The following is a 23,985-nucleotide window of genomic DNA, read 5'->3' as shown; positions in this document are numbered from 1 at the left end:
CCTCTATCCGTGGTCCAGGACACCTGCCTGGCCAAAGCAGTTGCCCGAGACAGCACAAGGCAAGGCGTTTGACTCCTCCAGCATCCCCATCAACAAGCTGTGGTACCCCACAGTGCAGAGCCATTTCAAACCACAGCTGGGGCAGGTGGCCAGGGAAGGGGCAGGGCATCCTTCCAGACAGACAGGAACTCCAAACAAGGCAGCACTGACAAAATGACAAAGGCAAGATCAGATCCTCAAGCAGTTAATAATATCCAGCTGACTTAGAGGAGGATATGAAATCTATGCAAATCTACATAACCCACTGACCCAAAGAAGCAATGGATTTGTTTATCCATATACAATATTGGGGTCCCTTGCCCCCTGCCGTGGGGTCCTGGGAGAGGGGCCCTGAGGGGGAGGCATGGGGTTTCCCTGCCCCTGGTCAACCTCATTCCCCACTGGCTTTTTGTGTTCCCCTGCGTGGGCAAGGACCCTCGGGTCCCGTGATTGAGCAGTTCCTCGGCAGATCCCGGCCATGTGGCTGGAGAAATAAACACCTCTGAAACATCTACCAAGAATGAGTCCATATATATTTCTTTCCACGGGGCTCGTTGTCTGATACGCGTGTTGCAGAACCCCACTGTAACACATGGTAGAGAACTGCGAGCAGAACAACCCCCGATCCCTAAGGACAGCGACTGATTTGTGAGTAAACTCCGGATTTCTCTTCTTGTTTTTGTTTTGTTGTTCTATATCTAAACTATGGAGGAACTGTGGAAAGACTTTTGGCTCTCAGAGCCACATATGGACATTTATCTTAAACTTGAAAAGATTCTTGAACAATGATTTACAAATTTTAGCTTAATTCAAGCTCAAAAGGAACTGAAACACTTCCTGGCATGGTTGTTTAAGAACTTTTTCTACATTTCTTGGGACTTGATTCTTACCAAAGACTTTTGGAAGACTGTTTGGACACAGTTAATTTCTGAGTCAAAATATATGCTGATGGAAGAATATTTTTGTGAATGTTATTTAATTAACGAAACTGTTGAGCAATGTCAGCTGTGTCCTGGTGAAGGGAAGCCTGGCTCAGGGACCGTGCGACCCCAGCCACGTGGACCGAGCGCTCTGCGAGCAGCAGCGAGGCAATTCCCGCGCACGGGCGGAGCCACGCGAGCCGCAGTGTCGGCGGCAGAGTGAGGCGCAGCGGGAGAGGCGCGACCCGGTGGTGCCCCCCCGGCCCCGCGCAGCGCGTGGTGGAGCGAGCCCCGAGAGCGCCCGACTGAGAGGGGCGGCGGTGGCGGCGGAGCGGAGCTGTGCCCGGCCAAAACGCGCGCTGGAGCAGGGCATGGGGGGGTCATCGCTTGTGGGCCCGGCTGAGACGTGGGCATGGCCCCAGGCAGCAGCAGCACAGCTGAGAGCAGAGGAGGCGGCGGCGCACAGGGAGCTGAGCGGCCCCGAATGCGACCCCGGGAAGAGCGCACAGGCACGAGCAGCCCCGATGGCCCCGGCAGCCCTGGCAGTTCCAACACGGGAGCGAGTGAAAGCAAAAACGCAGCGAGACAGAAAACAGCAGCCACTCGGAAAAAGGAAAAAATCATCATAGCTAAGGTTTTAGGAATAGTAAAATGGTATCATGTTAAACAAAATTGTGGTTTTATAACGAGATGTGACAACCAAGAAGACATATTCGTTCATAGAACTGCAATCAAAAAGAATAATCCTGAAAAATATATCCCAAGTTTAGGAGATGGAGAAGTAGTAGAGTTCAAAATTGTGCAAGGTAGAAAAGGGTTACGAGCAGCAGAGGTCACTGGGCCTGATAGTTCCTGTAAAAGGCAGTATATATGCTAAAAATCGTAGTCATGTTAGACAATATCCCCATTACAAGCAGCCCCTACAGTCTCTCTTTCCTAATCCCACCTTTCCCTTTTACCGTATGTCCTATTACCCCCAGTGTATTCCCAATAAGTTTTTTCACCCATGGTTTCTCTCACAAAACCATGCCTTTGCCAATTGTTTCCCCAAAAATCCCTTTCCAATGCTGAGTGGGGGATGAAGAGGGGGAGGGAAGAAATTAACTATTGTTGTTTAGAGTTCCAACAGGTACAAATAGAAGAAAACCTCTCCTGCCTCAGTTTCCCCACAACACATGCTCAGAGAGTCCTGTCTCCCTTCTGTCAGCCTTAAGATGTTCCAGAGAATCTGTTTGGACATTTAAAGACTCAGGAGAGTGGCTTGTTTTGTTTTGAAACTGTTCTTGTTACGTTTATCCAGTTGTTTTCAATGTTAAGTTTTACATCTCTTTTGTTAAAAATAAACGGGTGTAGTGTTGGGGTTCGTCCCCCCTGCCATGGGGTCCTGGGAGAGGGGCCCTGGGGGACAGACACGGGGTTTCCCTGCCCCTGGTCAGCCTCGTTCCCCATTGGTTGTTTTGTGTTCCCCTGCCCAGGAAGGACCCTCTGGTCCCGTGACTGAGCAGTTTCCTTGGCATCCTCAGCCATGCGGCTGGGGAAATAAACATCTCTGAAAATATCTACCAAGAATTGGCCCATATATATTTCCTTTCCACGGGCCTCGTTGTCTGATACACGTGTTGCAGTATCGCCACTGTAACACTACACCAAAAAGCTTCCAGAAATGTGTCAGCTTCCAGAGCAGCTGGATGCCCCGTGCACAGGGACATGGTTTAGCTCTGGCACTCAGTGCCTCACTGAACAGCATTTTAAACAGCATTCGGAGAACAGCAGCTCCAACTTCACACATAGCAATACACAAAAAAACCTAAATTTAATTAGTAGGTGAGGTTTTGCAGTCCATTTCAGCCCCCACAAGTTATGGTACTGTACAAGGGCTGGAAGCAGTTTTCTGCTTTCACAGCCCCACAGAGCTGCTGTTCAAAATATCCAAATGGACTTTAGCAGAGGTGGCCATGCCAAGAGCTGGAAGAAGTTTAGAGATGCAAAGCCCTGGTGGAATTTGAGATAGGGCTGCTACCTACAGACAGCACAGAATGGAATGGTGTCATTTGAAGCAGCAGCTGGCACTGTAAAGTTAAACAAATCTCACTTCAGCCTCTGGGCAGCCCCAGATTAGCTGATGGCAAAAAAGGATTTGCTTGTGCTCATGTACATCGTGAAGATAAAAAAAAGCTATTTGACCTCAAAGAAAAAAGCTGTCAGAAGAAAAATGTGCATAATTTGGTGATGAATATAAATATAGAATAGAGAGGAGGGAAAAGTCCCTTCCCATGAGGCTGCAAGGTCTGTGTGCCCCTTAGATTCCCCTTAGGAGCATCCTCAACTCCTGCCTGCTGTTTTACCTTGCCATGCCCAAATCATCCCACTTTTTCAGACCACATGCTCATCAATCTCTGACAGGAAACAACTGACAAAACAGCCTGACTTGCACAAGCTCTTGTCCTGTTTCTACAGTGTTTCCTACTGTCACCTCCTCTTTCCTCCTGCCACTGTGCCCTGAGTCCTGGCCTCTGCTGCAGCTCACTTTTCCCTTCTGTCTCTACAGTGACTGAAAGCACAACTAAAAATTGCTGTGCAGCACACCTTTTCTCCCCTCCAGGAGTAAGATGGGAGCTTACTGTATGTACATCATGGCAAGACATGAAGGACAGAATAGCAAACACTGTTACTGTTCAAAAAAAAAAAAAGATTTGAATACCAATTTCCATCCTGGTTGATTCTGCAAACCCATGCCAGGAAGAAGTTAGAGTCTTCTCTCAACATGCTCCCTGAAAAAAAAGTCATTACACTAACTTAGACATATATTGATAAGAGTAGGCTCACACTTGCCCTCAACAGTGATTATCCTTGAATGTCAACTAATTAAAAAACCTAACCTATATATAAGCCTCCAAAGATGTATTTTTGGGTCTCTGGATGTGGGAGAACAAAGGGTCAGGGTCACCAGGGTGCTGCTGGGTGGAGGGATGGGAGATGAATGGCAGAGAGGCAGCAAGCATTTGTTGCGAAGGACTGGCCAGGATTGTAGCTTCTGCCAAGATCTCCCCAGTGCAGGACTTATCCAAGGAAGAAGCTGGAGTCTGGATGCAGGTGGCAATCCACAACTCCCATATATTGATTTTCATTTAAATGTTTGCACCCTTCATGTAGAAGAACAAAGATCATGACATTCCTCCCATCACATTCCAAATTATAACTCCCTCTTTCATGGTAATACATAATGTTGTATAAATAGCAATGCAGTGCTGCCACAGGACACCACAATCCTTGAATTCTAATCACCATCAAGCAGAAAAAGACAAGATTTTCCTACTACAGCCATGAAACTGCCTTTAAGATGAATATGGTATTAGGAAACTTACGCCAAAGCTCTTTAACCTTGTAAAAGACTTTTTTTTTGGGGGGGAAAGGGGGGTAGCATATCACAGGCTTCATCAGAGCATCCTCAGAAACTGATTGCCACCACAGACATCCACTTGGAAAAAATGAAAAAGAAGCATCAAAAAATAACGTGCAAGATTTAAAGACAAATTTGCAGCCTTATTGTAGCATCATTTAACTTCCACTTATACACACTGATTTATTCCAGAGAAAGTCCAACCTATTTTCTTCTCCAGATAATACTTGTCTGAATTTTCCAGTAGTCCTCTACTGATTGTCAGTGGGTACCATATGAGGAAAAAGAAGTCACACTTTCTTTAGCAGATTAACTTCACTGTGGTTGTTTAAAGCCAAGTGTAAGTCCAAGATTGGAACCTAGGTAAAAGGAAATCCTGATAAAACCAAGGACCAAATCCTTAGTGTAATTCTGATCTCACTCACTAGACAAATGTAAGCATAAAATTAGAGTAGCTTTGATACCAGACATTTTTAACTTGGAGGGGAATAAGTTGAAATCAGTGAGGTTGTACCCGCTTAGGTTATCCATGATTTTGGCCCTCTACTTGTTTTCATGTGTTTCCCTTTTGCTTGATGGATTTTGAGGGAATTAAAGACTTTATGTGGGATATAGTATCTCGAGTTATTTTTCTAGCGGAAGCTTCTGGGTGGGAAAACTTGACACTTCGGAAAGCGTGCCAAAATTTAGTGCAAGTTTATATTTGCCAAAAGAACATTTGACATTTCATTGATGCATCACAAAGAGAAATAAGGGACACACCTGACAGGATTATCTCGTACTGGAATGTTTTAAAACAAACAATGGCACTGCCCAGCAGTAAGAAAAAGCGAAGCAAAGGCAGGAGAACTGAAAAGGAAACAACTGTGATCCTGTGGAAAGTGTGAATGTTACTCAGAGCACAATGACACAATCCTTAGACTCACAGTATGGGAGAAACCTTTTAAAGTATACCCAAAATGCTAGATATTTTTCAATAGTTCAAGGTATTAACAGTGCAAATACAAAGGTGCTTTATTACAACTTGCATACCCTATCATCTCAAGCATTTTTTTTTTAAATCAGCCATGCATAAATTTTAGTGTGGTGATTTTAAATTTCTTAGAGATGTTTTTGCTTTCACTCCATCTTATTACAACAAACTGTTCTCACACAACTTTCACGAGATCTCTAACAACACAGTAGTTTTCTATCCCCAAACTGCCATATATGAAATAGATGGGGGCTTATCAGAGACTGGCTCTATTTTTCAGTTTCCTATCTAAGCCAACCTCAACTTTCCTGGCAAATGATAATGAAAAAGACCATTAAGCAAAGCAATAAAGAGTAATATAAAAGCTCGTTATAAGCCCAATTCATAAAATTACAAACTGTAGTGTGCAGTATGCACAAGTAAAACTGAAAACCAAGTTCAAGCATACCAAACGAGATTATAAATTAGCTGTTGTTTTTCTGTCTGAGAAAAGCCATTCTTTAATGAGCTTGGAAACACAGCTAAATATTTTCTTTCATAAATGCAAGAAAAAGCCATACCACTTTTGAGACTTCTGCTGGGCAGCTTTTTCTCGTCTCTCTTTTCCTCTTTTAAATTTTAAATACTGCATAGGAACCATTTGCTCTATGAGGTTCCCATAGTTAGGACCAAACCCTTCTCAGAGGAATTTTGGCACCTTATTAATTAGCTGGTTATGAGAAGGAGCTGCACTCTTTCAGTGACTCCTATTTTGCCATCAGTAAAGTGTGATACCATAATAAATTTCCATCAAGCAAACTATTTCTGGTAATTCCCCCTAATTAACACCAGACTGCTAATAATAAATTAGGCCCTATGTGTTTCTGATATAACCAAGATCTTGTCTGAGCACAAGATATTAACCAACATCCCAAGAAAGTAAAACTTGAACCTAAATTAAGCCTTTGCTGGTAAAAAGGATTTATAAGCAATTTTGTGAGAAACCCTTTGAAGATCTCATATAGGGCATTTTGACCAGCAAATATTTTGAGTGACAGAGAGATTTGTTCTGTGCTGAGCAGTGAAAGTGGATTTATTGTGAAAACACACCATTGAGTTTTAAGCCTATAAATCTTACACTGGATTACAACATCTTAATGAATGAATGACAGATCTCTTTTTTTTTTTTTTGGTCAGTGCATTTTAATGTTACATGATGTTGTGATTGATAGAAACCAAACCTTTGCCATTAAAATGTCAAATGCAGACTTCATGCCTTTAAAAATTTGGCTTCTGGAGCTTAATGTACTGTTTGCAAATAGACTTGCATTTGTCTTGCTCATAGCCTAAACACTGAAGGGGAGGCAAGTTTTCTGTAAAGTTGCCTCTAAATTTTATAGAGCTGTGTGCAGTGTTTTCCTTTGCCTGTGTAAATAAAGGTAGAAAACAACAGTGCATTTGCCTGGTTAAGAGATGCTCAGCTAAGGGGGTTCTTACCAGACTGGTATTATCATGAAGGAATTGGCCATGTTAGAGCAGACATTTAAGTGTCCCACAGTGAAAACAGAGACTGCTGCAGGCCAAGGCTAAGTAAAGTACCAGACAAGGCTGCATTTCCTCGTATAGTGTCAACTTAGGAAAAATATTAAACCCTTCCAGACAAACAGTGCAAAGTATTCTGGATGGGCAGCAGAATGGAGTAAGGATAGCAAATAAACAGTAATTGGCCAATGTAAGTTTTACATTGTTACATATTCTACAGCGTTCAACATGGTATTTACATCTTTCCATCCATCTTGAGAAAAGATGAAGAATCAGAGACTCACCGAGGCTGGAAAGGACCTTGACTAGTCCAAGGGCTGTGTCCCACTGGGTTTTGAGCATCTTCCCATATAGAGACTCCACAATCTCTCTGGGCAACCTGTGCCAATGTCTGACCATCCTCACAGTTGAGGGATCACTACATACCAAGCCTGGCTCTGTTTCCTTGACTCCCCAATCCAGGTATTCATATACATTGATGAGATTCCCCCTGAGTCCCCTCTTCTCCTGGCTGAGCAGTCCCAGCTCTCTCAGCCTCTCCTTGTATGACAAATGCTCCATGCCCCTCACCATCTTCCTAGCTCTTTACCCCAGTACGGCCATGTCTCTGGTAGTGGTGAGACCAGCACTGGACTCAGCTCTCCAGATGGGTCTCATCCCATCTGATGAGCAGAGAAGGATCACGTTCTCCCATCTGCTGGCAATGCTCTGCCTAATGGACCCCAGGAGGCCAGTGGTCTTCCTTGTCACAGAGGAGTTATCACTGGCTCATGGTCACCTTGGTGTCACCAGGACCCCGTGGTCCTTCCCTGTAAAACAAAGCTCCATTCTAAAAAAACCACAAGACCTGAAGAATGAGCAGCTCAAATGCTATCTATTCCTGTGTACAATCATGGCTTTCCTTTACTGACTATGATTCAGGAAAAGAAAATATCCAACAACCACAAAATAACTGAGGACAGAGAATTTCAAGTTTTGAGTAGGGTTTATTTGCTTGTTATGTTTTTCAATTATAATTACACTTGCAAACGTGAACAGCCAAAATTTAATGCCAGAGATTATTAAACACAAGCAAAGAAATCACCAGGATTTAACAGCTGGTAGTTTAGCATGAAACAATGTTTGAAAAGCAGCTCACATGGCTAGATGATGCAAGTAGCTCTGTGAAGAAACAAGTACACAATTAACAGACCAACACACACTGAACCACAACTCAACTCCTGCTTTTAAGTTGACTGAATTGTTATATTAAGCATTTATATTTACATGTAATCCTGAATTATTTCATTACAATATAGTGAAACTGTCATCATGGATCAATTATTCACTTATAAAGACATTCTACCTTCAAACAGGGTTAAGCCAAATTCTCTCACAGGCAGTTTTGAAAGAAAAACAATGACTGACTGAAAATGCATGCAAAAATCTACAGCAGTTAGGTTACTAATATATCTCTCCTGACTCTGTAACATTCCCTCATAACATGAATGCTATATGTGTGCAGTTGGGAATCTCACAAAATCCCCAAATGATGATGGGATAATGCTGGGTTTTGCTATGTCAAGCCTGCATTCAAATACACGTATATAAGTACGTCTCTCAATGCACAGGCATACGTGTGCATGTAGAGAGAAGTATTTTTAAACACATACACTCAGAGCCCAAAAGATTGTAGAGGTAAAGGCAGGCTTACAAATAAAACAAAATAATACCAGGATGAAATAGTTCTAAACAACAACAAAAATAGGTAATAAATATTCAGTGAGATATATGGCATTATTATAAAGTGCTCTACTAGAATCTCACTTATTAAAATAATGATAAAAATTATGTTCCTTTTAGTTGATTTATATAATTTGGTAAAGCCATTAAATATTCATTATCTATCAGTGACTCTATGCTTCCTTTAAAATTTTAAACAAATAGATAAAAGCAGAAATTAAAAGGCAAAGCACCTAAATGAAGCACTTCTATTGGAGCCTTTCAGGCTTTTGTCCTCTAATTCACTAACAACCGCAAAATTTCAAACCCTAGAGCATACGAATCAAAAAATAAAATTCCAATTAAAATTATGAGGCTAAACAAAATTTGATTGGATTTTAAGGATAATGACAAACTGAGTTTTTATCCTACATTAAAATGGCAAGGTTTGAATCACAGAAATTACTGAACATCTTTTCTTGTGCATTTCCTCACGCATGTGCAATAAAGCTCCAGTGAAACCTAGTGTGTAGGTCTCATTTCTCCACGTTCCACTTAATTTTAAAAGCAACCTGGCTTATATGTTACTGTATCTTGTCCAGTCTGCTTCCACCCTTCTGATTTTCAGCCAAACTCACAAAAGGGTACATCTACAAGAGTGTAAACATCTTAAACAGCTTTATACCGTACCACCAAATTTCTTCTTATTTACCAACATTCATCAAATTTACCAAATTTCTTCTGTACCACTGGAAGTTAAAAAAGAAACGTGGTAATATTGAAAAAAAAAAAAAAAAAAACAACTTCAGGAAATAAAGGGAAACAGTCCCACAATGCGAACCTGTCTCACTGAATTAATAAAAAGCCAAATATCTTTTCATATCTTAGTACAGTAATTTTGGTTTTCTTTCCTCCTCTTTTGTTGATGTTCCTCATTACAATTGCTTTACTCAACCATAATAAATTTTTGTGACTTCTTCATCCACAGTTTTATGGATAAAACTATTCTTTGAATCAGTAAAAAACCCCACCCCACAACAACAAAACCAGTAAATTGTTATGTTTAATGTCTCCTAGAAAGAACACTAAAGACTAGCAATTCAGCTCTGACACCCCAGTTGAACCAAAGAGCATGTAAATTCAGTTGCCTTCAGGAATCTGCTCTGGTCCCAAAAGAGCCCCCTTCTCTGTGGTGCAATTCTTTGAAGGGAAATTCACCTTGTGCAGAGGGCCACCACCTCCTCCCTGCCTGCCTGCAATTGCTCCAGACCAGTTAAGCCCAAATTTGAGGCTAAGGGGGACTGAGCTGGTGCATTGGTCTTGCGCTGCCTCTCTGTGTGAACACGCAATTCTTATCAAGCCACAGAATTGGCTGATCTGACTCGCAGTAAATGCATAATGACAGCATTGTCTCTCTGCTCCCTTGCAAGATCTGAGAGATACTGAGCTGCTTAAACCACTGTAGTATTATTTAACAATACATTCCCTACATCTGGAAGAAAAGAGAAAAAATAAAACCTGAACTAATTAAAGTCCTAACAGCTGAGCAAGAAAGTTAAGTTTTCAGTACACTACCTGGCACACCACCAATATACATATTCATGAGCTACATGGTAAAGAATGTACTGAGAAAAAAACCAGTGTCCTCAGTTGCACTTCAGCAGCTTCCCTCATTCAACACCAGAATCTCACATTCTGGATACAAAACACCATTACCTGCAGATTCAGCACAATTTCCCCTTTCCAAGGCACTTAAAGGTACCTAAAACCTGAACTGCAAACAGAAGAGTTGAAATCCCTGCTCCCTTAAGATTTGATCTGACGTTTTCACCCTAGCAGCAGGGGGTTTTGGCTAGTGTTCTGGTAGCACGTGAGTTACAGAAAAGTATCCCATTCATGTTTTCTTTTAAGTGGCATCTTCTAAATTATTCTTTTTCACCAGCATAACAACATAAATGCTTTGTAAAAATCTCTGTCCTCTGCAAACCCATCAGAAATTTAACTGCAAAGGCACAGGTACATGTAATTGTGTAGGAGGCTTTATGTACACAAGATAGATTAAAAAAATCTAAAATTAGATTATATTTTAAAAAATTAGATTTGGAACTATATATTTTGTGTAATCTTGTCTTTACTTTGAGTTCCTTTTAATGGAATTTAGCTGCAATACTCCTGGACACACTTGAAAAACATCACCGAAATAAAGTGATCTGGATTGCGGAATCCAATCTCCTTTTATTTGCTGAATAGCAGCAAGACCAAGACTTGTAATATCAGGTATTTATTTTTATAGATACTTCACTTCTCATAATGAAACAGATATAAATGTGGTCATAAAATCATGAAATACAGTAATGTGCAAAGTATAGAGATAAAGACACTAATTGTTTGGCTTGGGTGCAATTCCTAATACCTTTCTTTTTACGAAGCAGAACTGTAAATGATAAATGCTCTGAAAAATTAGTGTACAATCCCTTCTGCAAGTTTCCACATCTCTCCCCCATTTTAGAAAAATTGTATATAAATAATTTTAACCAATTATTGAGTATGGACATTTTAACCTTTCTGCTCAGTACATTTGTTACACAAGATGAGCTCCAAGCATCAGATGTTGATAGAGTGAGCGTGTTTCTTGCACAGTGGCTTGTCCTTCTTGGAGAAGAAAGTCTGGCCCTCCAAACTGTCATTACATACCTGAAATGGGATAAAAAAAGAAAAGAGCATCCAATTCAGACAGATGAATTACACCATAACTATTCAGAATGCCAAATCATGATATTGTTCTATGCACGAATATATTCAAAGAGTAAGAACTACCTTTTTTTTAGGGATCCTCTTTTTATGTAATACTAGTGGTTGGTGTAAGCATAACCTTTCTTAAGACAACAGGTGTTTAAGTGGGAGCAGAGCTAGGTTCAGAATTTAAGTAAAAAACCCCAATCATTAAGACTGGGGCTTCTTTTTTTGGTTTTTTTTTGGTCATACAGTATTAGCAAGCAATACCTTGGCTACAGTGTCCTTATGTCAAAAGCACTCTTGCTACTTTGGAAACACAGCCCATTCCCTTACAACCTTCAACACTTGCTCTGAGGAAGTAAACATCGAGGGTTAAATGCAGGGACACCAGGCTGCAGCCCAGGACACCTTTGCTCACACCCGTGCCAAAGGCTTACAATAGCAACACACCTTCCAAATAACTGGGAAAGCACTTTTTGTTTGGACTCAGGGGACTGAGAGAGGTTAGAGCTGTTAACTCCCATATGGGTCAGGTTAGCACAAGCACTGCTGCCAGGGCTTGTTTAAAGGTAGACCAGCTTTACTTACAGAGCATACAAAGCAAGTGTCATGCCAAGTGTGGCCCAGAGCTTCAAGAAACCTGTCCCCAGCTTCAATGGGGAATTCACAGCCATGGCACATAGTACCAAAAAGGGCATAGTAATCTGCAAAGAGATACAAACAGGTTTTAAAGCATATGCAGAAAGGTGAGGCTGACCCCTTGAGATCTTTGCTCTTTTCTTTCATTGGCAAGAGGTTCAGACTTGCTGAGGTTTATAAGACTCAGTATATTAAATAAAAAGCTCCTAAATTGAAAGATTGGGATGTTGATTTCTCCTTGCTAATTCAGTTCTCTTCCTCATTCTTTCAAGTGGGCAATGCTTCCATCTTCCCGGTGTTTCATTTCCTTGAGATCAACAGTGTGCTGGAGAGGGGGAAATGCACTCCTTGCAGAGCACCCATGTGAACTCTACGTGTTCCTTACATCCTCTCCCACTCTGCTTTGAAAGCACACTCCAGCTGTTCACACTACAGACCTCCTCAGAGAGTAATGAACTCCTACCTACTTTCTGGCACAATAGTTGCCCCAGACTATTTGCACTACTCAAAACCATGTAATCATTAGGGCTCTGTGCTAACTAGAGTCTAGAAATTTGGATCAAGTTGGAATACCTTTCTAGTCACTAGAGTTTATTACATGGCTTTTAAAAAAACCCAACAAAACAACAAAACAAATCCCCAAAACAAACAAACAAACCCTTCCTCTTCATTACTATGAAGAACAAGAAGCTCCTCCAGCAATCTCGGGGAGAAGGGACTAAAACAAATGACATTGAACCATTCATATTCCCCACCCCAAGTTGTCCGGTCTTTTTCACTTATTTCAACTCTCAAAACATCCCATTCTAGGAAGCAAATGTTTTACTCCTGCAGAGGCAACAGTGGCATTACTGCTATAGCATGAGAGAATTTGGGACCAGCACACTACCACGGCAATCACGTCATGCAGCACTGTGTCTCCATAGGATGAACTACAGTCAGAGGGACAGCCATAATGAAACTTTGGACTCCATCTACCAGTAACAGTGTTACTACCATAATAACACTCTGACAGGGAAATTGATGCCAGGGGTTGTTTTCAAAGGAGAATTATAAGGGGTGGGAAGCGGAATAGAAGTGGATTTTGTTTCTCACCTAGACTATACAGATCTGCTGAAGCTCTAATGCTTACTGCAACAGAGCCCAGAAAGGATCATCAGATGTGTCAAACCCAAGAGAAAAGTCCTGGTTTTGTTTAGTAAGACAGTGTTTTGTGTGATGAACTCCCTCAAAATGCATCCTTGTAGAAGACATCTCAACAGGATGGGGAACACAAGTGCTCTGGAATGCCAAAGCCCTCGATGGCTGCCAGTGGCAAGAAACTGCTTCACCAATCACCTCCATTAATCCATGCTACTGGAATGAATTTGTAAGTGTTTAAGAAGAAAGACAATAAAAACATCAAATAGTACAACAGAACTGTGCAAAACCCCTGAAGGACACGGTCTCATGACCATACTCTTTCAGCCCTTTGCTTTTGTGGTCATACAGAATCTTACCGATATTTTCCTGGTGCTGGCAGTTAAAGCCTTTTGTAAGTTGGCCTGTGGTTGTGTTGATAAGTTTATTGGCTTTTCTTCTGAAGAAAGGGCAGTAGATAAGGCAGAATGAAGGGCATCAGCTTTCTTTTGCATGCTTGAATTGTGATACCACAGAAGCCTTCCAAGGCAGACTTCTTACATAGTCACATATCAGTACTTCCTGCACACAGCACTTCCAAAACTAGGCTACTAACTCTGCACTTCAAAAAAGTTCAAAGTTGTAGATATCTGGACTTTTAATTTAATTTTAGCCTCAACATCTAAACCCAGAACATTCTGCAGATTAAACCCCCTTTAATACTAATAGCTGCTGCTGTTGTAATTTCAAATACAGATTTAAAATTAGAACTCTCCTTTGCACTAGGAAGAAGGAAAGTTGGCAATGACATTTACTCCTTATTTCTTTAAAATTAGTCATAGACTCATAACTCCAGCTGGACTGAAAGTCTTTGAAAAATTAATATAACTCAAATTAACATCTAGTTAGCGAGCCAGAGCCATTACAAAGTATCACTGCCAATAACACCTCACAGATTGTGTCTGCACTAACTTGTGCTAGCAACTTTCTATCTCAGAAATAAACTTTGCAAGAAGTGTAGTATACTTGATATCTTACCACAGCTTTTCCTGCTCACAGTATAGAAAAAGGCACATTTTGCACAGGAATTGTAAAAGTAGCACAAATCAATGCACTGCACGACACGTGGGTCGTTTGGTGGCAGGAACAAGAATTGAACCTTAAGAGAACAAAGCCTGTCATGAGCTTTCCACCCAAAGGGGAGTTATTGATTCCTCCAGTACTATTTTTGAATCATCAAATGGTTCCAAGCTTAGGGGTTTCTCCTTGCTTCAGGATGAAATTTCACCGTGCTGTCACACTGGAGGATGCTGCTTGTATACGCATTTCCTCTGCTGCTCCACAAATTCAATACAAGCAACACCCTACCCTACTTGTGTCACCAAGTTAGCAATAACCTACTGTGTCCTTTTGTATCTGCCAACACCTCATTAAAGCAGCTGTGACAAGAGGGATTTTGGATAAATTGGCCTGCTTCCCTCATGCTTACAGAACCTAGCACTCTCCATGGCACCCACTGTTAACAATTCTGGGATCAGTTCAGAGGGAAATCTTAGCTTCTAAGAGGTCATTAGAATTTCATGCTAAATCTCTTCTGGTCAATCCATTTCTACATCTAGTGAAACTGCAATGTTCCTAAGAATAGAAGGAAAACCATAACAAGGGTCCAACTGGCAGTTCCAACACAGCATGCACTGTGGAAACAGGTGATTTTGATACAATTTTGTCTCTTTCCATTTTGTGGGAATTGTTTTACAAATTGTTTATTTTTTTTCCGAGCTAAGAGGGGCACATGGAAAGTTTTAAGCAAAGTAGAAAACCAACTTAAATAAAAACTGTTAATAATAATAATAATAATAATAATAATAATAATAATAATAATTTGGCAAAAAGCTCAAGATGACCTGGCAATGTGTACTCACAGCCCAGAAAGCCAACTGTATCCTGGGCTACACCACAAGAGGAGTGGCCAGCAGGCAAGGGAGGGATTCTGAACCATCTACTCTGCTCTCCTGAGACTCTACTGGAAGTCCTGCATCCAGCAATGGGGCTCCCAAGATGGGATGGGTGAGGACCTGCCAGAGCAAGTCCAGAGAAGGTCACAAAGATGCTCAGAGGGCTGGAGCTCCTCTCCTTTGAGGAAAGTCTTAAGACTGTTGTGGTTGTTCAGCCTGAAGAGAAGGCTCCAAGCAGACCCTACAGCACCTTCCAGTATCTGAAGGGGGCCTACAGGAAAGCTGGAGAGGGACTTTTTACCAGGACACGTAGTGACAGGACAAGGGGAAATGGCTTTAAACTGAAAGAGTGCATTTATATCGGATAATAGGAAGACTTTTTTTTACTGTGAGGGTGGTGAGGCACTGGAACAGGTTTCCCAGAGCAGCTGTGGATTCCCCATTCCTGGAAATGTTCAAGGCCAGCTGGATGGGGTTTTGAGCAACATGGTCTAGTGGAAGGCATCCCTGCCCATGGCAGGGGGGATGGAACTAGATGATCTTTAAGGTCCCTTCCAACCCAAACTATTCTATGATTCTATACAAAATGTTATGATGAGCTGGAGTGCTAAAAACCAAACCAGAAATGCTCTGAACTTCTAAGCCACATCATTCACGTAATATTGTTCATCAGGATTTCAAGTGCTGTAATTGTATCACTGTATTTTTCCCCTGACAGTTTTTTTATCCTTGATCCTGCAAAAAACAACCTGGACAGACTGTTTACTCTTAGAAGTCCCTCAGGCTGGGAATAAGGCTTTTCAGAGAAAAACATATTACTCTACTGGCATTTGCTTGTGTTTGGTAAATAAGCAGATTTACGTAAACTTCAGATTATTTTAAAGCCAAGCAGAAAGTCACCCTAAAACTAACACTTTGATGTATTACTGATACTACAGCTGAGGACTTAATAGGAATAGGTAAAATCAGTGACAAGAAGCCTGCTGCTGCTGAAGCTGATGAAGAAATCCTCACCAACTCCTCCTGCTGCAAATTTAAAGTGTCTACAGCAGCTGTTGTTGCTTTGAATCGACATACCAAAGTTACATGAAATTGCTGGGGCACTTCTAATGTGAAGCTTGAGAAAAGGGAATTATTTTTTTCCCCAACGTTGCTGAGCTCTGGTCTCCTGCACAGCTGCAGTAAACTTTGGTTTTGCTGCTTCTTACCCGTCTCACAGTAGGGATCACCATCTTCTAAGTGAAAGACATTATTGCGGATGGGGTTATGACAGGCCACACACACGAAGCAGGAAACGTGCCAAGTTTGTTTCAAAGCATTTATTACTTCCTGTGGGGATTAGAAAAAGTGTGAGGAACACATTATTTCGATGTGATGACTAGATTGTGGTAGCCATGCCTCCACACTTGATTCATTTCAAGAATACTTCGTTTCCTACTGCTACGTTGAAAATGGGTTGTGCACACAAGTTCTGCCATGTTAAACTTAATGAGGTGCTTTATTTATGGTACATCTCCTTATTTTTCATGAGCAATCCTTTGGGGTTTTTGGAAGGTTTGACATAGAGTTGGACAGATTTTAACAACACATTTGTTCACATTCTTAATTTTAATCAACATCTCACCCATAATGGTCCCCTGAAATAAGAAAAGCAGCATCCCTGCCTTCTCCTGAAGTCTGTGAAGAGTTAATCAGAAGACATCACACAGAAAATCACGATTGCTTGTGTTGTTTTGGAAGATGCTATAGTGCCAAATATGACTTGAGAATTGTGCTGCCAGAGGCCTGCATGACCCCAGTTACACAAGAATGCAGACACATTGCTGTCTGCAGTGAAACAGCAGCCGATCAGCTGGCAGGCTCAAATGAGCCATATCAGTGCCGAGTAGGATAACTCGTCTTTCCATCTACATTAACGCTGGGAGTATTTCAGTACTTCACATCTAGCCAAACAGTGTGTTCTTAATGCTCAGCTCACCTAAGGAGGATTATTTCATTTTACTTCCCTCCCCCACTTCCCCCTTCATTCCCATTCCCAGTAAAAAGCTGCCAATTTAAAGTATTTTGCTCAAGAAAATTTGGTAATCACAACAGCTACAGAACAGCTTCACAAAAACAGCATCTGAGCTTGGAAGAGCCAAGGAAACTACACCACCTTTTCTCAAAGAGATTGAAAAGGTTCAACATTAGAAGATCCAAAGCCATATTTTGTATGTGATGGGAGTTGAAAAGGTGTGTCAAGAGTATGTTTGAAAGAATGCAGACTGGGTCAGGTAAAATGGAATTTCATTGCAGAGAAGCACTGAACACTGTGATTATTGCTCCCACCAAGAAACAGGCCACTTGCTGGTCACTTACCCCAAGGATCTTCCTCTGGCACTTTGAACACTCAGGGGCAAAGAACTTCTCATAGCAGACCTCACAATACAGCATCCCTTTCTCTTCCACAAATCCAATGTAAGCCATGGAGGTTTTGCAGTGAGCACAGTTAAACTCCTCTGGATGCCATGACTTTCCCAAAGCCACCAAGAAGGGTCCTCTGATTAGAAAGAAGAGATACTGTCAGCAAATGCACCTGGACTGGCTCCTGCAAAAGCTGTTAATAGACTTACCTGCAATAGCTCTGTGCCATTACTACACTGTTCACACACACTGCTCCATCCCTGTTTCTTCCTACAGGCCCTAGGAAAGCTCCAAATGTTGACTGCATCCATCTCCACGGAACGATCTCCTAGAAACGTCCACTCACAATAAACACTAATTCTTTTCACTTCACTGCATTTCAGAAATTTTGTTTAGAGCTACATTAAATGCAGCACTGAAGTATCTGCTAGGGAAGGGAAGAAGGATGTTTCCCATGTTCCCAATTCCATCTACTGCAAAGAGATATTTGACTCAGCGACATGATCAACTCTCCTATCGTCTGCATTCATATTAAGGCTACAAATATTAGTAGACTTGACCCCACTAGGAGCAGATAACATCAGTTTCTTCTGAGACAAAAATTCAATCACTGTCCCTATTCAACAAGTTTCTTACAGGATAACCCATTCTAGTTATAGGACGAACTTTTTTGTATTAAAATAGGTCAATTTTTTCCTAAATACACTTCGTCTATCATTTGCAAATGCAAAATAACAATGCTTTTAATAGCATTTGTCTGGTTAATGCAATGCAGCTAATAGAAAAGAAATTAATCAGTTTCTCAGTCAACAAAAACTTCTCAGTTTGTAACTCATGAATCCCAGTTATATATCATTCTCCCTATATTTATCTAAAATATATTCAGCATGTTAATTTCTTTAGTGAACACATTTACTTTAAAGAGGTGCCTCCAAGGTCCCACCAACACTCAACCTTCCAGAATTTAGGTTTGAAATGAACTTTGTGGTTCAAGTTCATCTCCCTCACCAGATTTCCTGTTTTTGCAACACCAATAAAGATATAATTCTTTCAAGCAGTGCTTCATTTTTTTTTTTTCTGATCTAATACTGCAATGAAAAAAAACCTGAAAGGTACTAATATGACAACCTGCTGCTAAATATTTTTTTCAAAACCAAGTAAGCTACAAGAACATTTTTGTGTAAGATTTTCATATGAACAAAGCAACAGCAATAAAGAAAAAAACCCAAACAAACAAGAAAAAACCCAAACAAACCCCCCAAAAATCTGCCTTGAAATTTGATTATGTAGACTCTAAAATGGAAATATAAGTGGGCTGAGGACAGAGGGCAACTTAATTAAGGATAGAGGGTGAAGACTTTAATTTCTCTTCTACGTTTTCTCTGGCAACGCTATGTATTTTCAGCAGGATGAGAAGTCAAAGACAAGGGACTCAAACAGCTTTAGGATAACCCAAAGACCTTGTAAAATGATAAACATATTTAATCTGGGCCAGTTTCTTCTATTCACTTCTGTTTATTGGAGGGAATGCAGTGAAAAAGGGCTCCTGAAGGGAAGCCTGTAGCTCTTTAAGGAGGGAGCTGGGGCTGAGCGCAGCTCTCTGGCCCCCACTCCCAGCGGATGCCTGAGCAGTGCAAACACTGACCTAACCCGATACCCTCCCACTGCTCTACAAGCACCTTCTTACATCAATGCCCTTTCAGTTATGTACTGATCAAACAATACAAGCCCTTATGTACAACAAAGTGCCCTCAGAGCACCGTGTCAGCACAGGCTAATTTAACAGATTCATTAACACGGGGCTGACACTAAAGACGCTCTCCCAGCTCCAGGTAGGATTGAGTTTCTGGCCATCTGCACTGAAACGATGGCTCAGTTAGCTCTGTAGTGGGAAGCAAGCATGCTAGCAACAGGAGGAGAAGGAATTTTTACATCTGCTGCGTTTAGCTCTCCAGAGTTTACAGCCCCGACATGTTGAGGTCAGCCATTCAGGACAGTGCGCAGGAACACAGACGGACCGGGAACAGTCTGAGAGTGCACCTATGGAGTTCCTTTCCCAAAGCCTCCAGACAGCTGGGGCTGTGCCCTGCACAATGTCTACGAGGTGTTCCATTAGTGGACTGGCTCCCTGTGCACACATGTCCAGAAGAACACTTTCTAAATACTATTTTACTTTCAATCAGCCTGCAGTTTAAACATGTCAAGCTGATACTGCAGCTTAATGATACCTGCAACTTAAAAGCTGCCCCAAAGCCCATGGGGAAAAAAAAAAAGAGGAAAAAAACCCACCTGCCATGTAAAATACACTAAAACATGATATTCAGAACTTGGAGGTGTTCCCAGACTCTGCTTAATTTTGCCATCAAAATGATAGCTTCCAGTAATGAAAGGTATTTATTTCCTCTATTAATTTGAAAAGGACTTTAAAGTCCCAACTTGAGTAAGGGGGCAGGATGCCCATGCTCACACAAGGTGACAGGAAGGAGCTGGGGGGATACTGTGCTAGGAAGATGGCTGTAGATGGTTTTGTCCTTCCTTCCTTTGCCATTTAAAAACAAAACCAATAAAAATCCCACATGCCTCTGTCAACTAGAACATATTTGTAAAAGTAGTGCTAAAAACCCACATTCCTACTGTCCAAATGGAATATGGCATGACCCAACTGGCAACAGTTGGCTATGAATGTGCCTCTACTCTGGGCTACTTTGACATGCTGAGCATTTCTTAACAAATTTCTGGCATTGCCACCTGGGCCACATGAATGGAACTCAGAGATGAAAATCAACTAGTAATTTCTTCTTTTTTTGAAAGAGATTCTGATTGATTTACAAGAGTATTTGTAGAATCTTATGCTCCAAAGGATCACCAGGTACATAATTTTAGTAGTCACCTCAAACATCTGGGTTCTGGCATGTAACAATGAGATTGGGGCAAAGTGAAAGGAGAAGTAAGCAACATACAGGGAATATAAGTGCAATTTCAATGACTTAACACTTGTAACTGAATGTAACTTCTTCAGTATGGCTGTGATATATTATATTAGTAGGCCAATAATTTAGTTCCTCACATGGCCTGTACTGTGATAGCAAGACAGAACTGAAATTTGGTGGTAGAGAGATCAAAAAGGATTTGCACATCTGCTAGGAAGGCCAATCACTTTACAGTTAACCATACAGCAGTTCTACATTCTTCGAAGTTTCTTCTTCTCCTCACTGAAAATGCCACAGTATACAATTTGTGTATAGGAGGTGCTGAAGGGAAGCACTGTTTGTACTTTTTCCCTTTTGCCTTTAAAAACAATTAAGCTTTATGAAAAGGTGACAAAGCCAAATCATCATTTAGAGCAGACATGCCAAAGAATATGTTCTCAATGGTGATCCAGGGAAAACACATTTGGACTTCAAAGGAAGAGCCAACTCTGCAATGCAGAACTTGGTACGGCTGTCTGGGAACCAGAAGTCTTCATCAGGAAATGCCAGAAGTCTGCCAGACCGTCACAGCAAGCAGATCAAGAGAAATTTAGTTTGCCTCCAGCTTTGATTCTTTTAGACATGGAAAGAAAAGCTCACTTAATGAAGCTTTGGAAAAAACTGGAACCTTCAGACAATCACTGTGTGAATAATTGAAGATATATTAAAAAGTTATAAGTGTCTCTAAGAAAGGTTTTGGCTCAACCAGCCATGGTTACTCTATGCCTGAGTGTAAAGTAACCAACTCCAGAATGCATTTTGGCTTCAAAACAGATGTACAATGCAATGTCACTTGATCCTCCTCCTACCTTTTCATAGATAAAGCTATCACTGAGGGCATGAAGTGTAGTTATGCTAAAACTTGAATTCAAAATGCCATCGCAGTCTTCCAAATCCACTGTATGCTGTGAACATGAGGCATATTTGGCATTGATAATGCACATCAACTTATCCTCAGAACACTTGCTTTTAATTATTGAGTAGGCATTTAACATATGAAGAAATATAAGGATTTAAACACCATCAGCAAATTACAAAGAAGTCAGATGTGGCTACCAATTACTATTCATGAAAAGGTGTCACTTACAATAGATGACAATGGTTTAAGTAGAGTCAAGTGGGGCTCTGCAGTTTGTCCTCACATATCCACTAAGGAGTAAATGCTGCTCCACAGACCAACACACTGCCCTACTTAGAGGGCAGCAGCTCATCTCTTTTTTTAATGGTGATCAAAACAAGGAAGTGGGAGTAGCAGAAAGTGATTTAAGGGCCAAGAGAAGAGGGAAACTGCTCAGGACTGAGACCCCACAGCACAGAGCACCAGCACACCCTGATAAACCACAGCTGCTGTAAAAAACAGTGAAGTCTCTTGTATGAAAGATGCAGCTTATAGTGCACTTTGTGTTTGGTTTAAAACTAAAATAACACTACAAAAAAGAGAGTGAGTGGTTTCTTGTGTGTTATTTTCTAGACACAAATCCAAAGCCCAGAGAAAAAGGACAGAATACTAAAGACAGACAGAATTATTATATAGGCCAAACTGTTCAAGGAATCAGACGAATCTCATCCCAAAAATATGTACACCTTTTTTGATATTAATCTTTGATTTTGCAATGAAGCAAAAAAATTGGATTAAGATGCATAGGTGCACCTGTGCTGGGAATTGGTGCAAGTATTTCCTGTTGCCTCAAGAGAATTAGGTTCATATATTTTTATTTCCTTGATGTATACAGTGGAAGTAGGAATAACTTTTCCAAAGCATCACAGATCCATTAGTAAAGAGTCTTCTAAAATTAACCCAGTGCTAACTGAATTGGCAGTGAACTACCAGAACAGAAATCTCATGGAAGCAAACAAGGTGGACTCAGTTAACCCCTAAGGACAAGTGATTTGCTCTAGCTGGTTCTGAGGTAGAATCCAGGCCAGGGCTCAAGAGACTACAAAAACCCATGGTGGAAAGGCTGATTTTCTGTTATACTGAATGCAAATTAAACAGTTTATGGAGTTCCTCATTTTTCAAAGTTTTCTAAGCAAAAAAGTCTCTTTATTTAATCATGCTGAAACATAATCGACGCTCTCTTAGTTTGTCCACTGAAAACACGGGACATAGATAAATAAATAAAAAAATACTACCAAAAAATCATTACTTTCCCCTTGTAGTTCAACAATACAAATGACTGAACAAGCAAGAAGAAAACACTTTTAAAGAATATATTTCTTCCAATAATCCAATTCCAATAAAATAAGACATTTCTATTTTAAGGAAGAAATAAAATGCAAGGTAGATGAAAATGAGGATGATTTGCACACTGGCAATAAAAGCAATTACAATTCCCTGGATGAGACAATCATGACTAATTGCCAGAAATCACTGACTGAACAATGCAACCCAGATTCAATTCTTCCTCCATACAAAATTCTGGCTAGCGATAGGATATCTTATGGCATCAGCAGAACTTATTTAACTTAATCTCATTTGGCAAACTCGTGTTTGTGTTGCTTAATGTTTTCTATCCATGTCATACAAGTCAAGGACAATAGCTACCTTAATGTCTAAAGGCCAAAGAGCCCATCAAAGAGCTTGAAATCCAGCAATGCAGGAAATTATTATCAATCCAGTCCTAGCAATTGTTAAAACATCACTTGCTTTTCTTCTAAGGATGTTATTTTTCTTCTTCTCAATTAGAAACTACAGTTTAGAAATCAACATTTGTGACTAGTCTTTCTAAGACTATACTCTCTGGTTGGTTTCCAACTAGCTATAATTCCCAGTTCTATTGGAATGGGTGTATAAATTAAAAGTAACTTCCTTACTTTTCTTTGGTTTTACATTTACTCCATTCCATCCAGCTTTCTGGTTCTCTGTAAAAGGGACTGTAAGACTGTGACTGTTAGCAGTTCACAATATTTTTCCTCCAAAGTAGTCTCATTCTCAGTTTTATTAGATAAACTATGCATGAAAACACTGTTCTGCATTACTAAAATGAAGCCTTAAACCACTTGTGCCTAAAGAATCAAAAACCACGAAAGCAAAACAAAGCCCTGCTGTGAGAGAGCCTGCAGGATGAACAGAATCATAGAATCATTTAGATTGGAAAAGACCTAAGGTCATTGAGTCCAGCTGTTCACTCAGCACTGCCAAGTCCACCACTAAGCCATGTCCTGAAGTCCCACATCTACACATCTTTTAAATACCTCCAGGAGGGTGACTCCAACACTTCCCTGGGCAGCCTGTCCACTGCTGGACAACCCTATTGGAGAAAAAACTTTATTCCTAATACCCAACCTAACATCTTAAGGCTATGTCGTATCACATAATGATAAAAGATAATGATAAAAGAAAGTACTGTTGACTCTAGATAAACCTGCTGACTACTTTGAACCAACCTCCATGTCACTACAGCCTCCTCTCAAGCAGTTGTAGAGAGTAATATGGTCCTCCATGAGCCTCCTTTTCTCCAGGCTAAACACTTCCAGCTCCCTCCGCTGCTCCTCACCAGAGCTGTGCCCCAGACCCTTCACCAGCTCTGTTGCCCTTCTCTGGACTTGCTCCAGCACCTCAATGTCCTTCTTGTCTTGAGGGGCCCAGAAGTGAATACAGGATTTGAGG

At 40.9% G+C, this 23,985-nt stretch overlaps 1 protein-coding gene across 9 annotated transcripts in view; it reads right to left on the bottom strand.

Annotated features, from left to right (window-relative positions):
* Window positions 1-7,819: 7,819 nt before the first annotated feature.
* PDLIM5 (PDZ and LIM domain 5) overlaps window positions 7,820-23,985 on the bottom strand; it is a 146,799-nt gene continuing 130,633 nt past the window's right edge. For all 9 annotated transcript variants that reach the window (XM_069013092.1, XM_069013090.1, XM_069013096.1 and 6 more), the window contains 4 exons: window positions 17,362-17,542; window positions 16,212-16,332; window positions 11,879-11,994; window positions 7,820-11,248 (listed from right to left, as the gene is read on the bottom strand). In XM_069013092.1, the coding sequence (XP_068869193.1) occupies window positions 11,159-11,248; window positions 11,879-11,994; window positions 16,212-16,332; window positions 17,362-17,542 (508 nt within the window). In that variant the 3' untranslated portion in view covers window positions 7,820-11,158. The remainder of the gene's footprint in view (window positions 11,249-11,878; window positions 11,995-16,211; window positions 16,333-17,361; window positions 17,543-23,985) is intronic.

Source organism: Aphelocoma coerulescens, chromosome 4 (assembly GCF_041296385.1).
Source record: "Aphelocoma coerulescens isolate FSJ_1873_10779 chromosome 4, UR_Acoe_1.0, whole genome shotgun sequence".
NCBI lineage: Eukaryota > Metazoa > Chordata > Aves > Passeriformes > Corvidae > Aphelocoma > Aphelocoma coerulescens.
This window is presented reverse-complemented; position numbering and strand designations above follow the sequence as displayed.